This window comes from Spermophilus citellus (genome assembly GCF_964194105.1).
Source record: "Spermophilus citellus genome assembly, chromosome: 3".
NCBI classification, from domain to species: domain Eukaryota; kingdom Metazoa; phylum Chordata; class Mammalia; order Rodentia; family Sciuridae; genus Spermophilus; species Spermophilus citellus.
Genome location: NC_138184.1, coordinates 17,515,070 through 17,534,852, shown reverse-complemented (window position 1 = coordinate 17,534,852; position 19,783 = coordinate 17,515,070). Strand labels below are relative to the sequence as shown.

The 19,783-nt window shown below is 40.2% G+C and overlaps 1 protein-coding gene and 1 pseudogene across 3 annotated transcripts in view; both read left to right on the top strand.

Moving 5' to 3' along the window:
- Positions 1–19,783, top strand: part of PBX4 (PBX homeobox 4) — a 42,407-nt gene continuing 22,624 nt past the window's right edge. The window contains exons 1-2 of one of the 2 annotated variants that reach the window (XM_081285188.1): positions 201–324; positions 1,839–1,989. Coding sequence is in view for 1 of the 2 variants with exons in the window: in XM_081285187.1 (XP_081141313.1) it covers positions 173–324 (152 nt within the window). In the remaining variant the exon portion in view is untranslated. Of the gene's footprint in view, positions 325–1,838; positions 1,990–19,783 lie in introns of both variants that reach the window. The other variant, XM_081285187.1, reaches the window with a different exon arrangement.
- Positions 10,581–11,099, top strand: LOC308645193 (large ribosomal subunit protein eL21-like; annotated as a pseudogene). The gene has a single exon. The product of its transcript is annotated as a large ribosomal subunit protein eL21-like (transcript).

Genomic DNA, 19,783 nt, shown 5'->3' with positions numbered 1-19,783 from the left:
GCCTGGTTGGCTGACAGGGACGTGGAGGCGTGTCTTCAAGGTGCGCAGCGGTATGTGGTTGGCTGCCAGCGAAGGGGGCGGAGTCCATAGGCAGCGGCGGTTGGCTGCGCCGCCCGCGCGAGCGCTCTAGGCCCGGCGGCTCCTCCTCAGCTCCCCCCTGGCCGCGCCGCCCATGGACGCCCCGCTGCGCTCGCCTAGCCCCGCGCAGCCACCACCTGCCCCGCGCCACCCGCCTCCCGGGCCTCCGCCAGGCCCTGACACGAGCGACGTCCTGCAGCAGATCATGGCCATCACTGACCAGAGCCTGGACGAGGCGCAGGCCAGGTGCTCCTTGCGGGCTTGTCGGGGGCCACTGAACGGGGCGGGCCGACGAGGAGGACTGGGGCAACTAGGGCGAGAAGGGGACTGGGACCAACATCTGGGTGCGGAGGAGGTGCAGACAAATATGGGGGCTTGAGAAGGCCTGAAGGTTTCCAAGGACGAGGGATGTAGGGGAATAAAATGGAATGGGTTGGACGGGCCTTATGGGACTAAGCAGAGGGTGAAGGGTTTAAGGAGCTGGGTCCTGGAGCGAGAGGGATGTGTATAGTGAAAGAGAGTTTAGGGGTTACTGGAGGGAGGGAAGGGCCGAGAGATGGGTACACTCCGGATTGTTGAAGGGCGAACGAACGTCTAAATGGATCGGTTGGTGGGATTTAACAGGATGGCAAATTTGGAGGGCAGATAATGGTGGGGAAAGGGGTTCAGAAAGTCTGTGTAGAAGACTGAAGTTAAACTGGGGTGAATTTGTGTGGGAACCATTCAGAGCTTTGGGGAGAAGGATTTGTGAGGGAGATGGGTGGAGATGGAGGACCCCGCCTTTTTTTTAAAATGAATTTGGCAAATATTTATTGGACATTTACTAAGTGCAGGTCACTAAACCAGGTGCTGACATAATCTTTGCTTTCAAGTTCATGGTTTGGGGGAGAGAAAGTAAGTATAAAGAAGTATATATTCTGGTAAAGCTGTAAGGAAAGGAAGGCATATTGTGGGATGCCAGATGGAGAAGGCAGGCCCTGGAGAAGGGATGGAACCTTCAGAGGTCCTGGGATCCAGGGAGAGAAAGTTCCTGGTCAAGGAGAGCCAGGGAAAGAGTTGAGTTTGGAAAAAGACTGGAACCTGATTATAGCTGGAGCCTACAAGTCTCAGTAAGGACTTTGGATTTTATTCCAGTTGCAATGGGAAAAATCAAAGCAAGTTTTAAGACCACCTGCCCATTTACCCCATCCACCACTTGTCAGACAGAATTGGTGAAGTCAGCTTCACAAGATAGTTCACTGTGTTTGGGGCTTGCTGGAATTATTAGAAAATAGGAAAGGACTGAAGTCATTTTGGAAGATGAGACTGTAATTCTAAGGGGCCTGTTTTGAGGTGAAGGTTGTTCCTTAGGGATGGAACTAGGATCTGTAGGGCAGACTGTACAGCCACCAAAGTCATTCATAAAGATGGATTATAAAGCCAGGTAAACAGCAGCCCCAGGGGCTGGAAGGTGTAGCACAATAGTAGAGGGATATGCAAGGCCCTGGGTTCCATTCCCAGCACTGCAAAAAAAAAAATAAATAATAATAATAATAATACAAAAACAAAAAATCCAACAGCTTCAGGAAGAATGAGGCAAAGAAAAAGATGCAATATGCATTTGGGTTTTGTTGTTTAGTACCAGGGATTGAACCCAGTGTCTCTTTTTTTAATATTTTATTTTGAGACAGGGTCTTGCTGAGTTGCTGAGGTGGGTGTTTTTTTTTTTTTTTTTTTAAGAGAGAGAGAGAGAGAACTTTTTTTTAATATTTATTTTTTAGTTTTCGGCGGACACAGCATCTTTGTTTTTGTATGTGGTGCTGCACGCATGCCAGACGAGCGCGCTACTGCTTGAGCCACATCCCCAGCCCTGAGGTGGGTTTTGAACTCACAATCTTCCTGCCTCAGCCTCCTGAGTTGCTGGGATTACAGGTAACGTGCCACCATGCCCAGCCATGCATTTGTTTTTCAAACTTTATTTTCTTTTCCTCTTGTGGAATGTTGACTCTGCAGTTGTATAGCTTCTATCTGCAAAGTTAGGAGTACTCTCATCCTCCAACTATGTTCATTCTACTTTTTGGAGCACTGCCAGGTGCTAGAAAAACCAAGATGGCTAAGATGTTCTTTGCAGAAAAGTAGGGGGTACAAGCCTCAGAAGCCTAAAGAGCCGGAGTTGCACTAACTCCTCTTGGAGTTAATTCGGAAATAAGGCATATGATAGACTTGACATAACAGGAGTGCACAGTTTAGAGGTAATTCACAGGCTAAGCCAGAAGAGAGTACCTTACTGTGATGACCTAACAAAGTTTAGGCTTTGTTATACTTTTTCCCTTTTATTCCCAGGGCTATGCACAATGCCTGGCACCTAGCAGTAAAGTGTCATGGCACTGAAGAGATTCTGGAAGGATTAGAAGGAGCTGGGGAGATATATGCTCTTCACACCTAGGAACTGTTACCACAGAAGCAACACTGGTTTCCTGGGAGCTGCTTATGCTCCTTCCAGTCTGGGAGGGGAGCTGCATGAGGGGAGAGCTCTGCCCAGGTGTGATCTTCCTTAGGTTTTTCAGGCATCTGTGGACCCAGCACAGCCCCAAGGCCGCTGTATTTTCCTTGCAGTAATCCCTTGAGATTCTAGTTGCCCTAGAGAGTCTTTAGAAGGGAATGTAGTCACTCAACTCTTCTTTGCTGTTTTAGAAGGCAGTTTTTTGTTGTTATTGTTTGTTTGTTTGCAGCATGAGAGATTGAAGCCAGGAACACCTTGAAATATCTTCTAGAGCTTTTTTTCCCCCTAGACAGGATCTCATAAAGTTCCTTAGGCTGTCCTTGAACTTGTGATCCTCCAGCCTCAGCCTCTTAAGTAGCTGGAATTACAGGCATGCACACTATCCCCAGCTTGTTTGTTTTTTTTAAGGCTAAGAAATTAAATGGGGGTGGAGAGTATTATTCATGCTTTACTTGATAATATAGTTGTTACTTAGCTGTTTGCTCATTCCTGGCTTCTTTCTGAAGTAGAAAGACCCCTGGAGTTTTTATTTTGAAATTTCAAAATTTTCAGATTCCTTACTTCATTGAACCTAGCTTGTAGACAAACTCTACAGTTTCTGAGGGTCACCCAAGTCCCAACAACAATCTTTAGTCCTTAGATGAGTCACTTACTCCAATGTGAAAAAAACACAGCTGGATGGAATCTCTTCCTCACCGTATCCAAGCTCTCTGTACCCAAGGATTCTGCATCCACAAGATCTAACCAACCTCAGATTGAAATATGTTGAAAAATATATTGAAAAAATTGCATCTGAACAAATTACATTTATACTGTATTAGGTGTTATAAATAATCTTGAGATGATTTAGAGTATATGGGAGGATACATAAAGGTATATGTAAATACTGTGCCATTTTACAAAGGAAATTGTGATAGGGCAACCCATTCTAGTCCTGGACCTTGAAAAAAGAGGACTTCCGAGAGTCCAGAGGAAGGAGAGTCAGAGAGAACTGGGATAGAGCCTCAAACACTCTACTAAGGGGTTAGAGAGGGTGTTTTTGAGGCAGGCCATGAAATGCCATTTCATATTTCTGATCAGTAGACAAGAAGTTGTGGTTTGTTTGTTTGTTGGTTGGTTTTTATTTGTTCTAATTGGTCATACCTGACAGTAGAATGCATTTTGACATATTGTACACAAATGGAGCACAACTTCTCGATTTTCTGGCTAAAACATGGTGCAGAAACACTCAGGGTTATGGTTTTGATAAGAAATATAGTTGTGTTAGTTGGACCCGTCAATGGACAAATTAGGAAATGACATTGTAGTGAGCTTTTTACAGACTTACATTTGTTCTGTCTGAAAGATGCTGTTGTTGTTTTTTCCAGTCCTGCAGATTTTTTCTTGTGTCATGTTAAACAATTTTTCTTCTTTCTTGGTTCCAAATCTAGTTCCTGGTCCAAAGCTTTATTTTGCTTAAATTACTGTAATAACGCCAATAATTGAATTTGAGAATCCCTACATGTTCTCAGTCTTTGTTTGCTGTCTTTCTTTCATTATGGGTTTGTTTTTAAAGTGACCACTGCAGTTGATTTATGGCATTTATTACACATTGATCCTTCCCAATTTCACTATTATTAAGAACCTTATTTTGAAATGACAGGGCATCTGCCTCCTGAGCTATATTCCTTCCTGAAGTTTAGGGTCCTCTGTGACAATCTAGGCTTTATATCAAGGTTTTTTGTTGTTTTTATTTTATTTTATTTTGGTGCTGGGAATCGAACCCAGGGCCTTGTGCATGCAAGACAAGCACTCTACCAACTGAGTTATATCCCCCAGCCCTTCTATCAAGGTTTTATTTCTTCATTTCTCTATTTTTTTTTTTCCTTTTGTATCAGGGATTGAACCCAGGGTCACTTAATCACTAAACCACATCCCCAGCCCTTTTTGTTTGTTTGTTTTTGTTTTGATGCTGGGGATTGAACCCAGGGCCTGTGTATGCAGGCATGCACTCTACCAACTGAGCTATATCCCCAGCATCCCCAGCCCTTTTTAAACTTATTTTTAAAATTTGTAAACATTTTTTTTTAATTGTAAATGAACACAATACCTTTATTTTATTTATTTATTTTTATGTGGTGCTAAGGATCAAACCCAGTACCTCCTACATGCTAGGCAAGTGCTCTACCACTAAGCTACAACCCTAGCCCTATTTTTCAAAATTTTGAACAGGATCTCACTAAGTTGCTTAGGACATTGCTAAGTTGCTCAGGCTGGCTTTGAAACTGTGATCCTCCTGCCTCAGCCTCCCAAACTTTTGGGATTACAAATGTGCACCACTTCTCCCAGAAAGGTTTTATTTCTTAAGGGTAGAGAACATGTCTTCTAATTTTTGTTTTGTAAAAGAGATGCATAATGTTATTAGGTTCTTTATAATAAAAATAACCTTTCTAGAAATTAGAGTAATTATAGAGGTTTGATTCTATCTTTGGTTCAGGTGTTAGATCATTGATGTCAAGGAAATTTTTTTCAAGAAGTATACTGTTCTACAGAGACAAGGTCTCTGAATATATCTCATATGCCTATGTAATTTAAAATTATACCTGTGGGCTGGGGTTGTGGCTCAATGGTAGAGCATAGAGCGCTTGCCTAGCACATGTGAGGCACTGGGTTCAATCTCCAGCACCACAAAAAAAAAAAAAAAAAAAAAAACAAACAAACTAAATAAAGATATTGTGTCCATCTAAAACTAAAAAAAAAAAAAAAAGTTTAAAAAAACTAAACTAAAATTATACCTTGCTAAGTAAAACAAGTTGCTTCATAATTGCTTGGAACTGCTCAGAAATTATAGCCTAAATTAGAAGCTATAACATATTGTTAGTAGACTACAGAATGTGGATTATGTTCTATTCATTTCTGGGTTCCTTGTTCCTGAACAGTGACCAGAATATAGTAGTTGCTCAATATTGTTTGTCTCATTAATATCCATTAAATTAGACTAGCAGAAATACAGTTCATTACTTTCATTTTCTGGCATTATTCTGTGTGATTCTCAATATTTCAGAAGTCTTGGGGTTTTTTTCTTTTAATTTGGTTGTTTTGTTAATTTAGAAGCATCCTCAAAATCTATTTATTTAAATGATTTATTATTTCTCATTGATTGAATTTTTTTTAAAGAAATAATTTTCTCCACATTTTTTATTGGTCATTGATTGAAATTGTGTGTGTGTGTGTGTGTGTGTGTGTGTGTGTGTATGTGTGTGTGTGTGAGTGATGCTGGGGATTGAACTCAGGGTGATGCCTGTGCTAGGCAAGTGCTACCGTTGAGCCACACCCCTGGCCCTTATTGTTACTATTGATTTAATGCTGATGCATGGATTTAATAGAGTACGTTTATATATTTGTTAGCAGGGCCACTATCAGCACTCTTTTTCTCCTAGTCGCCAATCATTGATTTATAATCACTTAAGTAGTAACAGCTGTCTATTGCTATGTAACAAATTACCATAAACTAGGGGCTTAAAATAACACACTTATGATCTCAACATTTCCTTAGGTGAGGAATCTGGGCACAGCTTAACTGGGTCCTCTTCCCGGTGTCTCAGAAGGCAGGCTGTGTTCCTATCTCAATCTCATGTGGTTGTTGACAGAATTCAGTTCCTTCCAGTTGGAGGACTGGGGTCCTTGTATAATTCCTGGCTGTCAGCTGTGGGCTGCTATTAGCTTCTAGAGGCCACCCAGAGTTTCCCTATCACCAGCCCTTACTGCGTGGCACATGGCTTCAAGGCTAGCAGGTGACTTTTCAGTCAGCTAAGGTTTGAAGTCATAGGTAATGTCACATAACCACAGGAGAGACTGTACCATCACCTTTGCCACATTGCAAATCACAGGTTCTGCCTGAACTTAAGGAAATAGCATTATATAAGGGCCTGACTCATTGGTGGTTACCTTAGGGTGTGTCCACCAAGTAGGTGACTTCATCCCCTTGGTAACCTTCTGGACTCACTGGTCAGTAACAGTTTGTTTAAGCAGTGCAGTCAGCTCCTCAGTCTACTCTAGGCCAAGAACAAGTTCAAAATTTAGGCAATTTTCTTTTCATCATAAGTTGTAGAAACACTGTGAAATTATTTTGCATGCATTAAAATTTTCTTTATACTGTATTTAAAGTAAGATGTTTTATAAATAGAAAATTGATGAAAAATAGTCTTAGAGTCTGCTTTAGGGAAGCAGAATAGCCAACTTCACTCTCTTTCCTCTTCTTGTTAGAATGAAATTTATAGGGAGGAAAAAGAAACTCCAACTGGAGTCCATTCTAATTAATGGCAATACTGCTTCTGTGGCTTGAGCCTAACATTTTAGGCTCAGTATCCTCGGTGGTCGACTACTGCATACTACATCAGAAAAACTAACACTTACGTTTAGATTTACAGAAGGTAAATCTCATCCCCCACATTCTCATATTTGGAGTTCAGAGACATGGATTTTCATGCTGTACCCCAGCCTTTTGAAAAGCATCCCACAGGGTGCATGGTAAATTTAAAAGGCCCTTGAAAAATCAGAAGACTCATAGCAGCATAGGGTACTATGGTAATGTTTGACCTTCCTCATGATGTTAATCACATCTGATTTCCATTATGAAATTATTGATTTTCAGATGTATTATCCATTCAGCCGTGGGCAGTAGTTTTGTTTTTTGTTTTTTGTTTGTCTGTTATTGTTGTTGAACAGAGTTGGGGATTGACTCAGGGCCTGCCACTTGCTAGGCAAGTGTTCTACCACTGAGCTACACATTCAGTATCTTTTTTTCAGTGATAGTCCTGGGTATTGAACCCATGGGCACTTTTTCCATTGAACTGCATCCCCGCCCCATTTTTTATTTTTTATTTTGATATAGGGTCTCACTAAATTTCCCTGTCTGATTCTCCTGCCTCAGATTCCTGAGTTGCTGGGATTGTAGTCATGCACCACTGTGCCTGGCCTGCAGTATCTCTCTCTCTTTTTTTTTTTTTTTTTTTTTTGTACTAGGGATTGAACTCAGAGGTACTTAAACACTGAGCCACATCCTTAGCTTCTTTTACTTTTTATTTTTGGGATAGGGTCTTGCTAATTTGCTCAGGGCCTTGCTAATTTACTGAGGCTAGCTTTGAACTTGTGATCTTATGATCCTCCTGCCTCAGCCTCCCAAACTGCTGGGATTACAGGCATGTGTCACTGCGCCTGGCTGCAGTATCTTTTAATATTGAGTGCTTGGATGACAGAGGTACGGAATTTAAACTTATCATAATAGTAAATATTAAAATAATGGCATAGTATTCATCAAACTTGCTCACAGAAGTTCTGCTACATGTACACACCATTGCAATTTCAGTTACCCTCACTGCCTCTTTTTCATTATCATGTTCTCCCTCTAGACTGGCTGTTTGGCATATAAACATGTGTTAATGTCTCCTACCTTTAAAAATGCACACACACACACACAAAAAAAAAGCCAGGTGTATTGGCATACTCCTATAATCCCAACTACTAAAGAGGCTGAGGCAGAGGATCACAAGCTCAAGGCCAACCTGGGCAACTTAATGAAAACCTATCTCAAAATAAAATTAAAAAGTCTAAGGACGTAGCTCAGTAGTAGAGTGCTTGTCTAGCATTTGTGAGGGCCTGGATCATCCCCAGCACTATAAAAAAACCAAATGAATGAACCAATTAAAAACACAAGGAAGCTACAGCCTTCCCTTGACTCACCTTGTCTTGATTTGTACCTGGGATTTGTTTTAACCAGGCATGGCAAGGTGAGAGAAATGGAGACAGCTGCCTTTGAAAGAAGAGTTAATTTCTTATAGTTTTCAAGAAGAGGGGGCACACTGTGCCACACAAGGCCATGTGGAGAAGCTTCTGGTTCAATCAGGAGGCAAAAGGAACAAGGGGAAAGAATGGCCCAGAGACTTTGTAGTGATTTCCGCAAGAAGAAATGGACGAGTCAGGGTAGGCCAGTTTGAGCAAGCTTGGAATTGAATAGTGTGAATAATTTCAGCAAGCTCTGGGTATCGGGGTGGCCCTAGTCATCCAGGCCCTGGCCCTGGGGTGATTCAGGACAGGGGAAATATTGGCTTGCTGTGTGAGTTAAAGGAGGTGGTTGGGGATGTGAGCTTTGGATTGGTTGGCTTGCATGTGAAAGGCAAGGCGTGTTCACCACAAGTTATTATCTCATGGGAGTAGATAACTGGGAGGAGCAGTCTCGTTCTCAGGCTGTCACATTTAAAAAACAGAATATAAAAAACATTATTTATACACCATTTCTTTTAGCACCTGCTGTACTTCTTTGCTCTCCTTCATGATAAGACGTCACAGAGTTTGTGGTTGCTGCTTCTACTTCCTCTCCATTTCCTCTCTAACCTTCTCCCTCCATGAGTCACCCTTGGCCTCTCATTTCTCAAAGATTATGCCTCTCTCCTAAAATCCTTTTTCTTGGTTCCCCAGTTTGGTCCCAGTCTCCTTTATGGATGTTTGTTTTGCTTGACATTTACAAGTCAAGTCCCTGTTCCTGGGCTGGGTCCCGATCCCCCCAATTCACATTCTCCTGTGGCGATTCCTGCAAGTCTTGGGGTTTTAAGTACCATCTCTAAGCTAGCAACTCCTCACTGTATATTGTATATTTCCAGTGTAGAGTCCACATCCATGTACCCAGCTACCTATCTGAGTCCTCCTCTTGAGTAACTCAAGGAATCTCAAATGTAACCTGATCAAAACACAGTTCTGCTTTCCAAACCTTCCTCCTGAATCTGAACCACTACAGTGTCTCCACTATCACGGTTAATAGGCCCACCATCCACTTGCTCAGACCTAAAACTGGTCTTTATACCCAAATCTCCTTTTTCCCTAAAACCTGATACCAGTTTATGGGAAATTCCTGTTGACTCCACTTCCAAAATAAAAGGTCTATTTTTTTTTTTAATGTCTACTATCATAAATCTAAGCTAGCAGCATTTCTGTCCTACTCAGGCTATAATAGCCTCGTCTGACTATTATTTTTGGTTCCACTCTTGCCTTCCTTTACTCTAATCTCCAAAGAGTGACCACAGTGATCTTTTTAAGATGCATTTTAGCCGGACTTGGTGGCCCACACCTAAAGACCCAGCTACCCAGGAAGCTGAGATGGGAGAATCACTGGAGCACAAGAATTTGAAGCTAGCCTGATCAATATAATAAGACCCTGTCTCAAAAGTAAATAAACTAAAATTAAAAGTAAGTAAATATGTAAAAATGCATTTCAATGAGAATAGGCAAACTGATCAATAGAATAGAATTGAAAATACAGAAATGAACCCAAACATCTGTGGCAAATTGATTTTTGACCAGTGTGTCAAGACCTTCAATGGGGAAAGAATAATCTCTTCAATAGTTGGTGCTGGGACAGCTGGATATTCGTGTGCAAAAGAATGAATTTGGGGGATTGGGGATGTAGCTCAGGGATAGAACGCTTACCTGGTATGCGCAAGGCCCTGGGTTCCATCTCCAGCATCACACACGAAGGAAGGAAGGAAGGAAAGAAGGAAGGGAGGGAGGAAGGGAGGAAGGGGAAGGAAGGAAGGAAGTTAGTTGGAGCCCTACCTCACACCATACAAAAATGTACTCAAACATTGGGCTGGGGGTGTACTTTAATGATAGAGAATTTGCCTAGCTTGCAGGAGATCCTGGGTTCGAAAACACTGGGGAGAGGGGATAAGGAATTGAAAAGACATTTCTCCAAAGAAGATATACAGATGGCTGATAAGCACTTGAAAAGATGCTCAACATCATTAGTCGATAGGGAAATGCAAATCAAAAACATAATGAGAGGGCTGGGGATGTGGCTCAAGCAGTAGCGTGTCTGCCTGGCATGCCTGTGGCCCAGGTTTGATCCTCAGCACCACATACAAAAACAAAGATGTTGTGTCCGCCGATAACTAAAAAATAAATATTAAAATTCTCTCTCTCTCTGTCTCTCTCTCTCTCTCTCTCTCTCTCTCTCTCTCTAAAAAAAATAAATAAATAAAATAATGAGAACTTTTTGGCCAGAACCACCATCTTTCAGTAATTCGCCAAAATGACAAACACAAAGGGAAAGAGGATAGGAACCCGATATATGTTCTCCAGGCCTTTTAAAAAACATGGAGTTGTTCCTTTGGCCACATATATGCGAATCTACAAGAAGGGTGATATTGTAGACATCAAGGGAATGGGTACTGTTCAAAAAAGGAATGCCCCACAAATGTTATGGCAAAACTGGGAGAGTCTACAATATTACCCAGCATGCAGTTGGCATTGTTGTGAATAAGCAAGTTAAGGGCAAGATTCTTGCCAAGAGAATCAATGTGTGTATTGAGCATATTAAGCACTCTAAGAGCCGAGACAGCTTCCTGAAATGTGTGAAGGAAAATGATCAGAAAAAGAAGGAAGCCAAAGAGAAAGGTACCTGGGTTCATCTGAAGCGCCAGCCTGCCCCAGAGAAGCACATTTTGTGAGAACAAATGGAAAGGAGCCTGAACTGCTGGAAACTTTTCCCTATGAATTCATGGCATAATAAATGTTAAAAAAAATAATAATAATGAGATACTACCTCACACCCACGAGAATGGCTATAATAAAAAAGTAGACAATAACAAGTATTATTGATGATATTGATAAATTGGAACTCTCATACATATTTAGTGAAAATGTAAAATGGTATAAATACTGTGCAGAGCGTTTTGGTATTTCCTCATGAAATTACTACGATTTGACTTTCTAGTTGTGTATGTATACAAAACCTTTTACCTGTATGTTCATAGCAGCATTACTCATAATAAACGGAAAGTGGGAACAACTCATATGTCCATCAAAAGATGAATGGGGGGGGGCTGGGGTTGTAGCTCAGTGGTAGAGCACTTGCCTTGCATGCATAGGGTCCTGGGTTTGATCCTCAGCACCATGTAAATAAATAAAAAATAAAGATATTGTGTTCATCTACAACCAAAAAAAATATTTTAAAAAAATGGATGAATGGGCCAGGCGCTGTGGTGCACACTTATAATCCCAGTGGTTCTGGAGGCTGTGACTGGAGGATCGAGAATTCAAAGCCAGCCTCAGCAACTTAACAAGGCACTAAGCAACTCAGTGAGATCTTGTCTCTAAATAAAATACAAAATAAGGCTGGGGATGTGGCTCAGTGGTTGAGTGCCCCTGAGTTCAATTCCAGGTACTAAAAAAAAAAAAAAAAAAAAAAAAGAGAGAGAGAGAGAGAGATGAATGGGCAAACTGTGTTCCATCCAATATAATGGAATAAAAAGGAATGAAATACTGATACATGCTACAACTTAGATGCTTAGATGAACCTTAAAATATTCTGTGGGTGAAAAGTCCAATATGAACTCAGTGGGCTGAAATCAAAGTATCGACATAGGGCTATTTTCTTTCTGGAAACTGGGGGGAATCTGTTTCCTTACTGTTCTCAGCATATTGAGGTTGTCTGCATTCCTTGGCTCAGAGTCCTTTTCTCCATGTTCAGGGCCAGGAACATAACATCTCTCTGATCTTTACATCATCACAGCTCTTCCTCCAACCACAACCAGGAAAGATTCTCCATCTTTAAGGGCTCATCTGATACATTGGGCCCACTGGGTAATCCAGGTCATTCTCCCTTTCCCAAGGTTTTTAACCTTAATCATATCTACAGAGTTATTTGTTCCATGAAGGTAACGTATTCAGAGTTCTGAAGATTAGCATGTGGACATCTTTGGGGGCCATTATCCTGCCAACGAGTTTCTGTCACAGGCAAGCGAAAGTTAGGTTTGTCCTCACAACTTACAAGAGTTAGCTCCTACTTGTCTCTTTAACTTTCCTCATAACTCACTCCCTCACCCATTACCCTGGCCTCAAATAGCCAGGAGTTCTCACAGGGCCTTTGCACTTTTTTGTCTTATAATTTCTCATTAAATTATATCTTTCTTCAGCCTTTTTTCTTTGTTGACTTAATGTCATTCCAATCTCAGATTTGATGTCACCTCAAAGACACACAAACTTCAATAAGCCACCCAACCATTACTCTGTCATGACCCCAATTAAAGTCACCACAAGGTACCTGCTACAGCTGATGGATTTCTTGTTTGTGTATTTGCTCTTAGCCCATCCGTCTTAAATGTCACATGAGTAGAAACTCAATTGCCTGTGTCTATGTGACATTGGAATGGTGTGGCACATAGTAGGTACTTAGTAAACACCTGCTCAGCTAATGTCATGACACTGGGGTAGGATGGCTAATGTTTCTGCTTATAGTGTAAATACATTTTTCAAATTATTGGACCTTGAAATTTCATAGTTTTTAATGAGTTGAATATTTAGACTTGCATTGTTTAAATATCTACCTATAAAGGGGAATGTTTGACTATTTGTACAGTTGTCCTTCAGATGTTCAATTACTTTATGTAAAATGATATGTGGTATCTGTATATAATCTACACACATCCTCCTGTAGACTTTAAATCATCTCTTGATAACTTATGATACCTAATATATTATAAATGCTATGTAAATAATTGTATTATTTAGGGAATAATGACAGTTTACGAGAGGTCACAAAATGACTATATTTTTGAAGCCAAAGACTGTACATGTTCACTACAAATGAAAATATTTTTTCAACTATTTTCCACCTTCAGTTAGTTTAATCTACAGATGCAGAAACCACAGATCTAGAGAGCCAACTATACATTGCTTTATTTTAATATTGCACAAAACAAATTCATATGAAGTGCTTTTGCCAAGTATCTTCACAAGAGGAGTTTTTAGTGGTCAGAACTGGCAGGATGGGTTTGATTTCTCAGTATGGAGAATCTTTGCTCTCATGGACAACCTGACCACTCTCTTGTTCTCACATGTACCTCTTGCTAGGAGCCACAAGCAAATATACAATGTATGGCACCTTTGGTTGTAAAGTGACGCCAGCTAGCCACTGAGATGATTATGTTAAGATTTACATTCATATGCAAATTGGACTCCCGCTGTTCACCTTGGCCTGCTACCGGACTCATGTTACGGACTCATGTTACCAGACTCTTGGAGAGTTCCCATTGGTTGGGGAAGGATAGTAGGAGGAAATTCCGGGGGAGGTCCGGGGGACCCCGGGGTTCCGGTCGGCGCGCGGTTCCGGTCGGACACCCTCGTGGGAGGATCGGTTTTTGACTTGCTGGCGCTGAGAGTGTTAGCGGCTTTTTCAAAATAAAGTTTTGTTCCTGCTTGATTGGCTCGTGATTCTGTGCCCAGCCAAGACTGCGGCATTTGGCGGCCCGTGCGGGGAACGCCTGAAGCTTAGAGGTGAGTAAATTGCTCGCCCCTGAGGGAAGGCGACAGGATGGATGACCTTCTCAGAAAACAATGTGTTCTTGTTTTGATTTATTTTGTTTTTATTTCGAGCTCCCTAGCCCTAGAATTTTCTCAGGCGAACTGGAAAAAATGGTTGGCTCAAGGTTTGAAGTTATTCAGCCCTGAGAAAGAGAAAATTGATACAACCATTGTCTGCTCCGTCTTTGTTTCATTCTGCTTCGGCTTTGTTTTATCCTACCTTATTGGGTTAGGTTATAGTAGATTAGAATCCAATAAAAAACAAACCGAAAAACTGTTAAGTAAATTGTTAGAGGTCCAGACTATGGTAGAAAAAACGCTAGGTCAAGCAAAAGAGAAGGTCTCTCAAGCTAGTCAGACAGAGGAAAATTTAAAAAAAGCAAGCTTAGAGGACAAGCAGCCATCAGGTGGAGAATTACAACAGGAGGTTGCTACCAACTCCGTTCTATCACCAGAGGGCGTAACTCAGCCAACAGCTCCATCTACCGCTGAGCGGCCCTCAATTCCCGTAGTTGATGGACGGAATTCTGAGGCAGGACCCCAAAGATTAGCATGCCCTGTACTTGAGCAGGCAGGAGGGCAACGAATTCACCGTGCTTTAGATTTCAAAACAATAAAGCAATTAAAGGAGGCTGTAACGACCTATGGGCCGCAAGCTCCCTTCACAATAAGCATGGTCGAATCTGTTACCAACTTGGACATGACACCAGCAGATTGGGCTAACATGTGTCGATCTGTGCTAAACGGAGGACAATATTTGTTATGGAAGGTTGCCAATGAGGAATTTTGCATGGAGACAGCTAGGCGAAATGCAGAAGCTGGTTATCCTCAAAGAAATATAGAAATGCTTTTGGGGAAGGGACCTTATGAGGGTCAAAGACAACAAATTGAATATGACCCTGGTGTGTACGCACAAATTGCTGTAGATGCAGTTAGGGCATGGAAAACTTTACAGGGGCATGGAGACTTACAAGGTCAATTATCTAAGGTAATACAAGGAACTAATGAACCTTATGCTGAATTTGTAGATAGACTTATTCAGTCAGCCTCTAGGATATTTGGAAATACAGAACAGGTAATGCCATTTATAAAACAACTGGCTTATGACCAAGCAAATCGTTGCTGCAGAGAGGTCATTAGACCATGGAGACATGAGGATTTAAACACATATATTAAATTATGTAGAGACATTAATGAACAGGGGCAAGTCTTAGCAGCAGTACAACAGGCTTTAGATGCCAGGCCAAGAACATGCTATAATTGTAATCAAACAGGACATTTTAAAAGGAGTTGCCCCATAAGAGGAGGGTTTAACAAAGCTGGATATCAAAGGAATAGAATACCAGGTATTTGCCCACGATGCCGTAGAGGGAGACATTGGGCTAATGAATGCCGTTCTCAAACCACCATAGAGGGTATTCCGTTATCAAAAAACGGACAAGGACCAAGTGTTTACCCACGATATCGTGGAGAAAGGTATCAAGCTCCATTGCCAAAAAACGGACTAGAGGGCCCAATGCCCCGGGGCCCCAAACCACAAATATATGGGGCAATGGAGGAACCCAACAGCCCCATCAAGGTAGTGCCCAGGACGCATTATCCATTAAATCCCTCATCAGACAAACTAGAGGGAGCGCAGGGCTGGACATCTGCGCCTCTGCCAGAGCAGTACTAACCCCAGAGATGGGAATTCAAATCATTCCCACAGGAGTAAAAGGACCTCTTCCCCAGGGAACAGTAGGCTTATTATTGGGACGCAGTTCTTCTACACTAAAAGGACTTATGATAAGTCCTGGGGTAATTGATCCCGATTATGAAGGTGAAATAAAAATTATAGCTAGTTCTCCAAGAGGTATATCAGTAATTTCACCAGGAGATAGAATAGCACAGTTATTAATAATACCCAGCCTGCATGATAAATTTTCCAGTTGTAATGTAGAAAGAGGTTCCAAGGGATTAGGCTCCACAGGTGTAGATTGGGCTATGCTGTCTTTGAATTTAGATTCTCGCCCAATGCTAAAATTAAATATTCAAGGACATGACTTTAATGGGCTGCTGGACACAGGAGCTGACCTTAGTGTCATCTCTCGTCAAGAATGGCCAAAATATTGGCCATTACAACAAGCCACTCAAACGCTTCGAGGCCTAGGAGTGGCAACAAATCCCCATAGAAGTGCTATGGTATTAGATTGGAGGGATCCTGAAGGATGTGAAGGAACTATACAGCCCTATGTATTGGATCATCTTCCTGTAAATTTATGGGGACGAGATGTCCTAGATCAATTAGGATTGACATTAACAAATAACATCAATCCTAACGCGCCCACTACTAGGGCTAAACAAGGCTTTAGGAAAGAAAAAAGATTAAGAGAACAAGAACAAGGTATGACAGCACCTATTCAAATAGATCAAGAAATAAATAGACATGAATTGGGTTTTCAGAAAGGGCCACTGAGACAATCAAAATTACTTGGAAATCAGAAAGACCAGTGTGGGTTCCTCAGTGGCCCTTGACTAAAGAAAAGATACAAGTAGCCCATGACTTGGTCAGACAACAGTTAGCGGAAGGACATATACAACCTTCCGTATCCCCCTATAATACTCCCATTTTTGTCATTAAAAAGAAATCTGGTAAATGGAGATTATTACAAGATTTAAGAGCCATTAATAATGAGATGGTTATTATGGGACCTGCTCAATCAGGGATTCCTCAATTGTCTGCTTTACCAAAAACCTGGCATGTTTTAGTTATAGATATTAAAGATTGTTTCTTTTCAATTCCAATTCATCCCGAGGATAGTCCACATTTTGCATTTTCTATCCCTGCACTGAATCATGAAGGTCCTGATCAGAGATATGAATGGAAAGTACTCCCTCAAGGGATGGCTAACAGCCCAACTATGTGTCAAATTTATGTTAATAAAGCAATCCAGCCACTTAGAAACCAAAATCCTGAACTACAAATATTTCACTATATGGATGATGTGTTATTGGCACATAAAGATAAAAACACATTACTAGAATGTTATGCCACACTTACAAACTTATTGAAAAACTATAATCTAGAGATAGCAATAGATAAAGTACAATTAAATCTTCCAATTAATTATTTAGGAGTTCTATTATCCTCAACCATGGTCCGTCCACCAAAAATTCAAATACGAGTAGATCAACTCAAATCACTTAATGACTTTCAAAAGTTATTGGGAGACATAAATTGGATAAGGCCTTATCTAGGCATACCAACAGGAGAGTTAGGACCTTTATTTGATATTCTAAAAGGTCCATCAGATCCAAATTCACCCCGCATGTTAACGCCTGAAGCAAGAAAAGTATTAAAAATCATTGAAACATATATGGAAAATATGCATTTGGATAGAATTGATATAAGTTTGCCTTTATTATTTATTGTACTACCAACAAAAAATATTCCTACAGGAGTATTTTGGCAAGAAGGTCCATTATTGTGGATACATTTATCTTATTCCCCTAACACTATTCTTACTAGATATCCTGAGGCTGTAGGACAATTAATACTCAAAGGAATAAAAGCAGCTAAGGGAGTGTTTGGGATTTCTCCCAATAAAATTATTACTCCATATACTATGGATCAAATTGATGAGTTAGCTAATGAGTTAAATACTTGGGCAATAATCCTGTGTAAAACTAGTGTTTCATTTGATAATCACTTACCATCTAATCCTTTGTTGTCTTTTTGGTCTAAGCATCCTGTAGTTTTTCCAAAAATGACAAGAAAAACCCCTATCATAAATGCTCCAAATATATTCACTGATGGGTCAAATAATGGTACAGCAGCAGTAGTTACTCCTGATCAAACTTTTACATTTTTAGTACCCAAACAATCAGCTCAAAAGGTAGAGCTTAATGCAGTATTACAAGCTTTTATGATGTTTAAAGATTCTGTATTTAATTTATTTTCTGATAGTCAGTATGTAGTTAATGCTATTAATTCCCTTGAAGATGCTGGTAGGATTTCCCCTTCCTCTACTGTTTTCTCTTTGTTTTCCGATATACAAAGTCTAATCTGGGACCGAAAAGATCCATTCTTCATAGGTCATATCAGGGCACATACAGGATTGCCTGGAGCCCTTAGTATGGGCAATGAACTAGCAGATAAATCTACACATGACATACATATTTTCTCCACAATAGAAGAAGCTATAAATTTTCATAAAAGGTTCCATGTCAATGCTAATACTTTACAAAAGCGTTTTAAAATAACTAAAGAACAGGCCAGACATATAATAAAACAATGTCAAAATTGTGTGACATTTTTACCACAAGTTAATCTTGGAGTCAATCCTAGAGGACTAATACCTAACCATATTTGGCAGATGGACGTCACACACTTGCCAGAATTTGGAAAATTAAAATATTTACATGTTACAGTTGATACCTCTTCCGGATTTTTGATGGGCTCCCTTCATGCCGGAGAAAAAACTAAAGATGTTATAGCTCATTGCTTACAAAATTTTGCCACTGTGGGCGTTCCAAAACAGTTAAAAACGGACAACGGTCCTGGTTATACTTCCTCCTCTTTTAAACAATTTTGCTCATCATTTGGTATTACTCACATAACAGGAATTCCATACAATCCACAAGGACAAGGCATAGTTGAAAGAGCTCATCAAACTATTAAAATGTACTTATTAAAACAAAAGGAGGGAATTGGAAAGGGGTATATATCCCCCAAAGATAAACTTAAAATAACCCTTTTTACTCTAAACTTTTTAAATTTAGATTCATCGGGACTTAGTGCTGCGGAAAGACATTTGTACCCCAAAAATGTACATAAGCCTAAGGTACTTTGGAAAGATATTCTAACAGGACAATGGAAAGGCCCGGATCCAGTGATAGTCTGGAATCGGGGCGCTGTCTGTGTTTTCCCACAGGATGAACAGCAACCGATTTGGATTCCAGAGAGATTAACTAAAACAATTTCTACAGAAAAAGAAGATGATTTGACTCAAATCCATAACAGCTGACATCCAGAGCTCCAGCTTGGCTATTCTTACATCTGCGACAGTGATTAACCAAGGTTTTTTTTTTTCAGTATCTATTTTATTATTGCATTTTTCCACATCATAAAGTTCTATTTTATTTTTGAGCTCATACAAACCTAGGTTAATGTTTTTCTGATCAGTTTTATTTTTTGACTGTGTTTTATTTTTTATTTATTTATTTATTTATTTATTTATTTTTTTTTTTTTTTTTTTTTGACTGTGGAGTTTTTAAACATTGCAATGGAGATTTCACCTAAGTATAGTTACAAGGCCTTTATTTACTATTGTCTTATGTGTTGTATGTTGTGTGCACACTTCTGTTTTGTGTTGTATGTCTGTATGTGTGTATGTCCATATTTCTTATATGAGGAGCGCTCATGAAAAAATGGATCCGAATTTTTTCTTTATTCACGTGATTTATATGGTTTAATTTAAATTAGGTGAACAGCTGTTTATGATTGTTGTTAAAGATGGTTAACAGATCTGTTTGTTTACTAATTTAAATTTGGTAAACGGCTGTTAAGGATTGTTTTTAAAGGAGTTTAACAGATCTGTTTGTTTACTTTCACCTTTTCTTTTTATTATATTTAATAATTCTGTTCAGGATAATGTCTCTTTACCATCATTGCCAGAATTTCCATCTCCATCCCAATTCCAGTGAAGACTGAGATAAAACCAAACTACAGCTTCTATGATAGCTATCACAGTAAACTGTATAAACTGATGCATCAATGAATATAACTCAACAAGTAATGCTATCAAGGACTTGATTTACTTTGGGAGGATATGGACATATTGATAGACTCCTCCAATTTGAACTGCTTGCAGAACTTGCCTGGACTATATATCAGTTGCATACATTGTG